Here is a 12,500-nt window from a genome sequence, read left to right on the forward strand (position 1 = left end):
TATAATAAAGTGATGTTGAATTATATTGTTGAGGTAATCAATTCAATATCAGATGCATTTAAGATTAAGATGGGGCTTGAAATATCGTTCTTTTTTGCGTATATGTTATGTTATGTTACGTATATGTTTTGTTTTGGCTAACCAAAGCAGTTGCCGTTTATGTGGGGTCAGGTATTCGTTGATGTAAATAAACTTGTTGTTGGTATCATCATTAACTAATGTCGAGTCCACTCTATGACGACTGATTTTGCTAAATAACTCTTTCTTTTTATTAAGAGAAGTAAATTCTACGATTACTCTCTTTGATTTTTTTAAGATATACGAATTACTAATGTCGTGGTCGTTTATTGCGACATTTAGTGATTTAGCAATTGTTTTGATAACATCATTTGGGTTTATGTGTTCTTTTGTTATATTTTTTATCTCTATTGTTTTGTTTAACAACTGCTGTTGTAGATCATTTATTTGATTCTTCATTTCATTAATTTGCTTTTCTTTCTCCTTGTTACTTTCACAAAGATCACTGACTCGTGTGTTAAGAGAGCTTACTTGCGTGGTGAGAGTGGATATTGAATTTGTTATTGTTGCGACAGCTGTTTGTAGATTAGAATTCATTTGAGCTTGGTTTTGGTTCATTGTTTTAGCAAATTCCTGCATTGCTGTTTTGATGTCGACGACTTCAGTTTTTACGGTAGAAATTTCTGTTTTAAGCTCAGTTTTAAACATACACACACTATTGTTGACATCGCTCAGTGATAAAGAGCTTCTAAAGCGTTTTGCTTCATCATTCTCTTCAGATCCATCCTCTCTTTGCTGTTTTTGGTTATTTTTTGTAGGATCATCATAAATTATGGTTTGGTAAGAGTTATTGCTGCTTGTGGATCCCTTACGTGGCTTGCACTTATGGCATCTCCAATCAGATCTTCTCTCAGTTGTCATTGTTCCGTATGTTTTCTCAGACAACGAACAGCAAGTAGTAAAGTGAAATTGAGAATTGCAGGCATAGCATATCACAAATTTTGTTGGTAATTCCGTATTACAATGTGCACAGAGACTCATTTTTTATATTTTTTCATTTTTACTTTTTTATAGTTTTATGAAGGTTTTAATTTAAATTTATTGTTTTTAATCACAAAAAAATACGGTTTTTATGAAACGATTTGTTTGTAATTAGCACTGTTTTTTGGCAAATTATTAGTTTTATTAATATGTAATTTTTTATGTTGTTTGAAGCACTTTTTCTCCGTAAATTTGAATTTTTTGTATGAGCACAATGGAATAACGTCCGTACGCAATGAAAAATGAGAACTATCAGAACCTCACCGATACCGATCTATCAAATTGACCATTTTTTAGACGAACACATTATGCCACAAATTATATACCAAATTAAAGTGCAATCATAATGCTTTAAAATGATGCATAAATGACTGTTATAGCATGAAAACTGCCAAAGTTATTCACAACCATATCGGAACTTCAAATTACCGCCTTTTTAAACCTGGGAAAATAATTCTACCGATCTATCCAATTGGCCATTTTCTTAAAATACATTATGCAATAAATTATATACCAAAGCAAATGGCAATTTTAATGCTTTGAAATGGCGCATAAACGACTGTCCTAGCACGAAAACTGCCAAAGTTAATTGCAACCATATCGGAACATCAGATTACTGCGTTTATTAAACATAGAACAATAATTCTACCGATCTATCAAATTGAATAATTTCTGAAAATACACATTATGCTACAAATGATATACCATATTGAAGTGCAATCATAACGCTTTAAAATGATTCAAAAATGACTGTCATAGCATGAAAACTGTCAATGTTATTTGCAGCCATATCGGAACCTCAAACTACCGCGTTTTGAAAGCTGTGAAAATAATTCTACCGATCTATCCAATTGGCCATTTTCTAAAAATATATTATGCAACAAATTATATACCATTACAAATGGCAACTATAATGCAATAAAAAGATATATAAACGACTGCAATAACATGAAAACTATAAATGATATTTGCAACCATATCGGAGCCTTAAATTACCGCATTTCTAAACCTGTACTAATAAATATACCGATCTATCCAATTTTTTTAAAAATTCATTATGCCACAAATTGTACACCAAAACAAAGTGCAACTGTAATGCTTTAAAATGATGCATAAACGATTGTCCTGGCATGAAAACTGTCAAAGTTATTTGCAACCATATCGGAAATTCAAATCACAGAACAACAATTCTACCGAACCTTCAAATTGACCATTTTTTAGACGGACACCTTATGCCACAAATGATATACCAAATTAAAGTGCAATCATAATGCTTTAAAATGATGCATAAATGACTGTCATAGCATGAAAACTGTCAATGTTATTCACAACCATATCTTATAAAAATATTAAATTTGTAGAAAATACATAGTAATTTTACTGCTAAATAGTGAGTTTTTCTTAATCGGTTAATTGATAGAAATTATTCGGATTATTCGTTATTTGAAATTTGACTATTTTCATTTATTCGAACGATTAATCGTCAAAAATTAATCGATTAACCGAACGACGATTAATCGTTTGAATACTCTAGTCCGTACGCAATGAAAAATGAGAACTTACATTGGATGAAAGCAATTGAAGAGGAGCTTATGTCTCTCAAAAAGAACAATACTTTTGTGCTAGTAAAGAAACAACCAGAAATGAAAGTCATCACTTGTCGGTGCGTTTTTAAATTAAAAACTGATAATAATGGTCATAGGTATAAGGCGAGACTAGTAGCTCGTGGATGTCAACAAGACTACGGTATCGATTATCAACAAACTTACGCACCAGTTGCCAGAATTGCCACTATACGTACCGTGTGCAAGTTGAATAAAGCTCTATATGGCTTGAAACAGTCTCCTTTGTGTTGGTACAGAAAGTTTTATGATGCTACAATAAAAATGGGTTTCACCAGATCGCAACACGATTATTGTGTTTACGTGATAAACCAAAATAAGTATGTTATATTTATGGTACTGTACGTCGATGACTTACTGCATGTTGGAGATAATGAGATGCATTTAAATGATGTGAAAAGTAAACTTTCAAAAATGTTTGAAATGGTTGTATCTGATCGGTTTGAACAGTTTCTTGGAATAGAGATAAACTATGATGTAAAATCTAATGTAACATCAATGTCACAAAAGAAAGCCATAAAGGAAGTACTTCGATTTATGAATATGGAACAGTGCAACTGCGTCTCCACACCAATAGATAAGTCAATTCAATTTGGAAATATTAAAGGTGAAGAAAAGGTAAATGCACCATACCGAGAAGTTATTGGAAGAATCATGTACATAATGCTATGCAGCAGAACCGATATATGCTATGCCATATCTGAATTAAGTCGATACCAAGAATCTCCAACTATTGTGCATTGGCAGGGCTTAAAACGGTTGGTGAGGTATTTAAAATCAAGTTTAAATATGGAATTATTATACAAGAAAAATTTAATCGAACAGCCATTAGTTGGTTTTGTTGATGCTGATTATGCCGCTGATGAACGAACTTGGAAATCAACAAGTGGATATCTTTTTAAAGTTTTTTGGAAATACTGTTACATCAGGGCGGCGCAGTGTTATAAAGCCATAGGTAATAAAGCCATATGACCTTATTTCTCAATGAAATGAGAAATATAACCATATGGCTTTATTGCCTGTACCCAAATGCAATATCACCATAAACTAAAAGTAACCAAAGTGGAAATAACGCCATAACAGTGAAATAGTTACGGTTACAAATTGCCAAAAGAATCAGTTGCCAATAATTCCTCAAAATTCAAAAATGAAATAAATCCCTAAAAATATTTTTGGGAAGTTATTTCATTATATTACTTTTATATCACGAAATAAAAAAATATATGTTTGATAGCCGTCTATTTAGGAAATCTTTACTAAGCGAAGCCGGTGTTGGACATACCATAGAGAAGAAAGTCCTTGCGCCCGGCCGTAGGCCGGCTATTTAGGAAATCTTTACTAAGCGAAGCCGGTGTTGGACATATTATAGAGTTGTAAATCCTTGCGTCCGGCCGTAGGCCGGCTATTTAGGAAATATTTTTTAAGCGAAGCCGTTGTTGGACATACCATAGAGAAGAAAGGCCTTGCGGCCGGCCGTAGTCGGGCTATTTAGAAAATTTTTATTAAGCGATTAAACTGAAATGTATTATTTTTTTTGTATATAAATTTGAATTATGAAAAAAATTAAATGAGCAATAACATCATAATGGTTTTATTTCATTCCTTACATGGAAATAAAGTCATATGGCCTTATTTCTCAATGAAATGAGAAATATAACCATATGACTTTATTACCTATGGCTTTATAACACGGCGCCTACATGGACATCGAAGAAACAACAAGTAATCGCATGTTCAACAACCGAAGCAGAGTACGTATCGTTTGCAAGAAGGTGCAAGATGGTGTTTGGTTGCGCGGTTTATTATCAGATCTTTTGATTGACATAAAAGCAATAACTATTTTTGAGGATAATCAAAGTGCCATTAAATTAGCTTATAACATGGAAAATAAGAGAGTGAAACACATAGATGTGAAACACCACTTTATAAGACAAAAGGTTGAGGAAGGTATAGTTAAAATCGAGTATGTAAGCAGTAATGAACAAGAAGCGGATATTCTCACAAAACCATTGCCAAAGCAAAAATTTGCTTGTCTCGTGGAGAAGCTGTCATTAATCCATCGAGAAGGGGTGTTGTAAAACAGCGATGTTCATAACAACAGCAATGAAATGAAGTTATTATAAAATAATAAAAGACATTACAGTCGTCTATATGAAGTTACAATATTAACAAGTGCGTTTTATATTATCTTGGCTGTACCGTTAGTTCTATTGAAAGTATTTTTCCACTGATTAACAACACTTATGTCACAAGAACTTATGTTTTCTCCTCTCTGCTATGCAGACAATGTCGTAATATTTTTAAAGGGGAAGGATCCAAATTACTTGTGTGGAAGAGCTGAGGAGGCTCTGAATACGGCTGGACTCAAACGAGAGGGCTCAATGTTAACCCGGCAAAAACGGAAATCTGTCGTTTCACAAGAAACCATGGAACACTTTCTTTGCCACTGCCAGGCATTCGTCGAAGTTAGATCCAAGTATCTTGGAAGTGATGTTATTCCGGAAATAACATTCCTACTAACACTGATTTTAATAATTACGTACAGTGTTTCTGAACACTGAAAAATAATTCATTCAGTTTAGTTCCTTTTTTTCAAGATGAGCACACAACAGGCCCTACAGTGGCCTAGGTGTATTTCTTCGGATTTGATGTAGTATACATCCTCCTATCAACTATTTATTCATAAATACAACAATAAAACAGAGGAGAGAATGGTGTAAGAAATGTTTGGCTGTTGGATACATGTCAATTCCTGAATAGAATTGTTGCTGACCTTCAAAATTGTTGTCAAAATTTTGAATGCGGCTCTAAACTTTGGAATTTATTGTTACACATAATTGACTCTGAAAATATAGATGTGTAAAATATCTACATTGTAAATATAATGTAAAAAACAATCTTATGTGTCCCCTCACTCGTTTAGTTAGGGTACAGTAAAGTGACGAAAAGTTCGTTGGTGACAATAGGGTCAACCATGTTGATACGCATTAGTATACATGAATGTCTTTTAGATGTGGATTGACTCTTAGTCGAACAGCTGGGAAATAAGACTCATCCACACAAAATTCATATTTGTTGGACAAAAATTCCCCTATTTGTTTTTTAGTTTATAGATAAATTCATCAATTTTCCTAATAAGAGAAAATGAGTAATAGATACAAAATGCAAAATTCAATGTTAGAAATTTATTCATATTTTTTAAGTAAAAATTTACCTAGATTTGATCCAAAGTTATAAATAAAAGAATTATTATTTAACGTATATGTTAATAATTAACAATTTCGATGAACAAACATTTCTAAATTAATTCGGTTGTGTATTTTTTATCCCCAATAAATAAGGACAAACGCATTGTAGCGTCTCCACAAGATTTAACATATGTATTTTCTGGATCATATACAAATGAAACACTCTCTGAAAATGTGAAATATATTAATTGATAAATTTAGGAAAAAAAATTTTTTTGTTTACTTACTTTCCTTGATATTTTCATAATTTGAAAATATGTCGACTTCGGATCTGTGTATATGAATTAGGGAAATACATTTCAAATCACACAATATTTCTAAAAGCAAAAATATATCCACTGGTACGAAAAGTGAAAATCTCTTACAAATATCGAAAGCACTGCAGCCATTACTCGCAATACATTCGGATAATAGAGATCCCAACCATCTATCTAGGACTCGGCGATTAATGGACCCATTTAGTCTTATCCATGGAACGGGTTTCATGGCAATAACATCCCTGGAATCGATATATAATAAGGAAATTAATATGTTTTATGTATGGATAGTTCTAAGGTTTGATATCGAAAATACTTGGCTATATTATATTCTTGTTGATACCCCATAAACCAAACAATATCACCTAGCTAATAAAAATTATCTTAAGTAATATTGTTCTCGTAACTGAAACGAGACTGAATTGTGCCTTTCTTTATATCGTTTTCCAACGAAATTATGATATCGTTTTTGTCATATCGATGGTGCAATTGGCCTTTTCTTATTTTTATACCCTTCACCTTTGTGAAGGTGAATAGGTTAAATAAGAAACAACAACACTGTATATTGGAAAAAGATGTACACGTGTGTGTAGATGTATTTGGTTTTATTCAGCTGTGTATTTTGTTTTGTACGTTTGGAATCCAAAAATACAATGCTATTCGCTTCATTGAGTTGTGTATTTTGTTTTTTTTTGTTTTTTGTGAATTCTGTTCGTATATTTGGATGTAGGTTAGTTTTATTGCGTTGTTTATTTTGTTTTGTTTTTCTGTGTTTTTCGTTATGTATGTTTAGATGTCTGTGGTTTAATTTACTTGTGTATTTTGTTTTTTTATTTCGTTTAGCGTTGTTGTTGTTCATTTTGTTTTGCTTTTTAATAATTTAATTTATAAAACTAATATGTTTAAAATACACTATGGTAAAGGGTATATAAGATTCGGCACAGCCGAATATATCACTCTTACTTATTTTAACTACGTTCGTCTGAAATTATTTAAATTTTCTTGCCAGCTTTTGTGCGTTAATTGAATTGTATTTTTTGTAAATTATTTTTATGTTTGAAGTTTTTCTAAAACGTTAGCATTTTCTTTATTATATACTAGCTAATACCAGGTGTGCTTCGCTACCCCTATCGAAATTAAATACAGAATCAAAAAAAATATTTATTTAGTTACTAAATTATAAAATTTTTCTTAATGTTTATTATAATTTCTCTTGGTGACAATATATTTCATTTAAATTCTAAAATAATACATTAATGATATATTTACTTCTTACTTGCTGAATATTAAAATTCTTCGTGCAAAATTGTAAGAATTTAGTTGTATAATTTGTATAAGATTTTAACTGTAATAGTTTTCAATATAACCGAATTTTTGTATTTAATTTATATGGAAGGTGCAACGCCCCCTAACGCCAGTCCTCCCACATTTTATCCTAAATAATCATTGACACTAAAGTGGCCCCGACAAAATTTTAGGACTCTAACTGTTACATTATCTCAAGATAAACGAATTTTTGTATTTAATTCATATGGGAGGTGCCGCTCCCCTCATGGGTTGTCCGCCAATTTATTACTTAAAATTTTTACATGGATGTTGAAGTTATTCGTGCAAAAATTTAAGATTCTAACTGTAATAGTTTCCAAGATAAACGAATTTTTATATTTAATTTATATGGGAGGTGCCACGCCCCCTAACGATAGTCAGCCCACTTTTTATCCTATATAATCATATTGACACTAAAGTAGCTTCGACAAAACTTGAGGACTCTTACTGTTATATTATCTCATATATACGAATTTTATATTTTCTTAATGGGGACGTGGCTCCTCGCCCACTTGAAAATAAAAAGCCTATTACCTATTCCAGACATACGTTGTGAAAATTTCAATCAAATCGGTTCAGCAGTTAATAGTCTATAGCGTTAAAACATACAAATAAATAAACATACAAACAAACACACATTCATTTTTATATATCATCATGTATTAATACGCAAAGCCAAAACGATTGGGAACATTTTTCGGCTCTATTACTTGACCGATTTTCTTAAACTTTAAATGCTTATATTTCCGAAAATAATTCGGAAATATAAGCGTTTAAAGTTTCTACCAATACACAATCACACAAACATGTGCTTGAATTAAAAAATATAAAACAAAACAAGTAAGGTTGCTTTATTCGGCTGTGCCGAATCTTATATACCCTTCACCATAGTGTATTTTAAACATATTAGTTTTATAAATTTTAAATTTTTCCCGTCTACATTATTATTACACCAAAAGAAAAACAAAATGAACAACAACAACGCTAAACGAAATAAAACACAAAATTCACAAGGCATCTAAAACAACAGACATCTAAACACACATAACTAAAAACACAGAAAAACAAAAACAAAATAAACAACGCAATAAAACCAACCGACTTCTAAATATACGAACAGAATTTACAAAAACAAAATATACAACCAAATGACGCCAACAGCACCCAAACATAAAAAATACACAGCTGAATAAAACCAAATACATCTACACACGCACATCTACATCTTTATCCAATTCATAGTGTTGTTGTGGCTTTTTTGATGAAATTTTCAGAGGTTGTCTCGGATTTTTGTTCATATCTCCGTTATTTATAGACCGATTTTTGCTGATTTTAAATAGCGATCTTCTCGAAAGCATATTATAGAAATTACAAACGGAATGACAAACTTATATATACCCTTCTCACGAAGGTGAAGGGTATAATAAGAATGCAAAACAACAACACTGCGTTTTTTTTCATTTTAGAAAAAAGAGATGAGAGTGTGAAAACATGTTACTTCTCTGTTGATGTTTTCTTTTTTATTTGGCAGTGATATTTTTATACCCACCATCAAAAAAGATGGGGGGTATATAGATTTGGTCATTCCGTGTGTAACACATCGAAATATTGCTCTAAGACTCCATAAAGTATATATATTCTGGGACCTCGTAAGATTCTAAGACGATCTAGCCATGTCCGTCCGTCTGTTGTTGGCACGATAGCGTCCACAAAATAAGAGATATTGAGATGAAATTTTCCTAAAATATATTTTATTGATCAGAAATGTTTGGTATTGAAAATGGGCAAAATCGATCAACGATTTTACATAGCCCCTATACAAATGTACCCCTCGGAATATTGTATAAATAGCTTCAAATATTCACAAATTCGTTGTTTATGAAGCAAATACAACAAAATTTCGCATAGGTCAGTTTTTTGACGTCTGCAAAATAATTCTGCATTATGGCGGATATAGGACCATAATTGGCCCTATAGGACAATAAGGTCCCCTTTAGAAAATGACTAAATAGCTGATTACTGGTTTAAAAATGGGAATATAGCGATGAAATTCGACACACATAAGTTTCATTCAAGTCAATATCTCTTAACCAAGTTTCATATATATCGGTCCATAATTGACCCTACCCCCCATATAAGGTCCCCTTCAGAAAATGACTTTAACGCTCATTACTCTCTTAAAAATAAAAGTATAGCGATGAAAATTGACATAAGTTTCTTACTAGCCAAAACATCTCTATGAAATTTTATGTGGATCGTTCCATAATTGACCCTACCCCCCATATAAAATGAGCTCATTACTGGCTTAAACAAACGAATAAAGCGATGAAATTTGATATAAGTAAGTGTCTTACCAGCCAAAAAATCTTTATTAAATTTTATGTGGATCGGTCCATAATTGACCCTTCCTCCCATATAAGGCCCCCTTCAGAAAACGACTTTAACGTTAATTATAGACGTAAAAATACGAATATAGCGAAGAAGTTTGACATAAGTATGTATCTTAGGAACCAAAACCTTTCCACCAAATTTTATGTGGATCGGTCTATAATTGACCCTACCCCCCTTCCATAAAAATACTTTAACGCTCATTACTGCCTTAAAAATACGAGTATAGCGATGAAATTTCACAGAAGTAAGTTTTTCACAAGCCAAAATCTTTTTACAAAATTTTATGTGGAACAGGCCTTAATTGATGAAATTTCACAGAAGTAAGTTTTTCACAAGCCAAAATCTTTTTACAAAATTTTATGTGGAACAGGCCTTAATTGATCCTACCCCCAACATGAGGTCCCTATCAGCAAAATACTTTAAGGCCCATTACTGGCTTAAAAATACGATTATAGTAATAAAATTCGACTCAATTAAGTTCCTTGCCAGTCAAAAACTCTTAACTTAATTTTATGTGGATCGAGCCTTAATTGACCTACCCCCATATAATGTTCCTATCAAAAAATTAATTACTGGGCTAAAAAACGATTAAAGCGATGAAATTCGATATAAACCTGACCTGTAGGAACCAAGATCGTTCTACAAGGCCCCATATAAGGCCCCTTCAGAAAATGACTTTAATACTCAGTACTGCCTTAAAAATACTAGAAGATTTATGAAATTCGACAAAAAAATAATTTTGTGTAAGCTAATATCTCTATCTCTTCTATAGGAACCGAAATCTCTCTATCAATTTTTATGAGGATCAGTCCATAATAACACCACCTCATATAAATTCCGCCTGAGAAAATGACGCGAAAAATACGAATACCGCAATGCAACTCGACATAAAACAATTTTCAAGCTTCAAAATACAAGTAGATCGATGAAATTTTAAACAAATAAGGAACTGAAATCTTCCTACAGAAAAATACTTTAAATACTTAAAATAATTTTTATGAGAATTAGTCCACATATGTATGTATAAATACGCCTACTCCCTATAAAAATTAGCACTGTCAATAGTAAAACCCCCATTAATGGACCTCTTTCAAATGTTACCCTGATGTTCTCATTAATATCGATATATGATAATAATATATTCAAAATATCAAAGTTCATTTATATATCAGAGATTTGATGGTGGGTATAAAAGATTCGGCATAGCCGAATATAACACTCTTACTTGTTGTTGTTGTTTTTAATAAGATTTTAATAATATTTTGAAAATAATATTTTATTGTTTTTGCTAAATTGTGAATCTAATAATAATGTATTATGTTGGTGTTGTTGGTGGATGTTGGTGTTTGATCTGGGAAAACATTGGTGGGAAAACATGTTGGTACATAATTCACCGTAATAAATGAATCAGTATATCGCTAATATACATGTTTAGCACTGTGAGGATTTGAAGGGATGACTCTTTTGTGTTATTCTAACCAATTAGGAAAAATGCGGATTAAGAAATATTAGTGTAAAGTGAAAACTGTATGTATGCTTAACTGTTTGTATGCTTATATGCACATATGTTTTATAAAATTAGAAAAAAGATGAAACTGGTCAAATACAAATCATGTTTTCTGGGTTAATGGCTGCCCATTTGGTTTAGTATTTACTCTTAAAGCGCTTTGCTTAAAGGCCTTTAGTAGTACAACTTCAAAGAATATCTACTATTAAATTCTGTTAAAATTAAAACATTAAAATTTATTTCTTTAAGAAGTCTTTGTTGAGTGTTATATGGATGATTTTATACAACATAAACCTGCAGGATGGACGTTTTATACTAAAGACAGCAAAATAAAACGTTTTTATTTCTTATAAAGATAATATATACCTGTTCCAAAATATCCTTCCGATCTAAAATTTTATTAATATAATAAAAGTATTTATTAAATTATAAAAACACAATTATTTAAAACATCCGATCTAAAATTTTATTAATATAATAAAAGTATTTATTAAATTATAAAAACACAATTATTTAAAACATCCGATTTTAAAAATTAAAAGCAATTATATTCCAAAAAAGTCGTTTTACGTCATTTAAAAAACGGACAAAATTCCACTTTTGATCGGGATGGAATCCTGTTATAGATCTTATAGCAACAATTGCAAAATTTAATGACTTCAGAAGTAATGAATTTGGAATCAAATAAAAAAGATAAATAAGCTATGTTAAAATGATTACTTCTGTAGACTACAAAGGAATAGTGCTGGAAAGGTTCGAGATTGTATGCGACAAACTGTTCATGAAAGGGCATGGGTGATTGCTGGAGGAATTGGCAGATTGTTAAACATAGGTCATAATTTAAAACTGGGAGGCGTTTAAAAAAACTTGAATGAGAATGAGCAAAAATCAAAAGATGAAGAACTCAAACGGTATTAAAGAAAATAGTTTACTTAATTTCACTGTCAGGAATGAAAATATCATATTGCAAGTTTTGAATAGATTTTAATGAACATTTTCGTAGAGAATAATAAATCGAATATTCGTTGTTTTTATACCCACCATCAAAAAAGATGGGGGTATATTGTTTTTGTCATTCCGTTTGTAACAC

The 12,500-nt window shown here is 31.4% G+C and overlaps 1 protein-coding gene across 1 annotated transcript in view; it reads right to left on the reverse strand.

Moving 5' to 3' along the window:
- Positions 1-5,851: 5,851 nt before the first annotated feature.
- LOC124419129 overlaps positions 5,852-12,500 on the reverse strand; it is a 40,569-nt gene continuing 33,920 nt past the window's right edge. Inside the window, exons 5-6 of the mRNA XM_046947541.1 lie at positions 6,157-6,428; positions 5,852-6,095 (exon numbers count right to left, since the gene is read on the reverse strand). Coding sequence (XP_046803497.1) covers positions 5,980-6,095; positions 6,157-6,428 — 388 coding nt within the window. The 3' untranslated portion in view covers positions 5,852-5,979. The remainder of the gene's footprint in view (positions 6,096-6,156; positions 6,429-12,500) is intronic.

The sequence above is a fragment of the Lucilia cuprina genome, chromosome 3 (assembly GCF_022045245.1).
Source record: "Lucilia cuprina isolate Lc7/37 chromosome 3, ASM2204524v1, whole genome shotgun sequence".
Taxonomy (NCBI): Eukaryota; Metazoa; Arthropoda; class Insecta; order Diptera; family Calliphoridae; genus Lucilia; species Lucilia cuprina.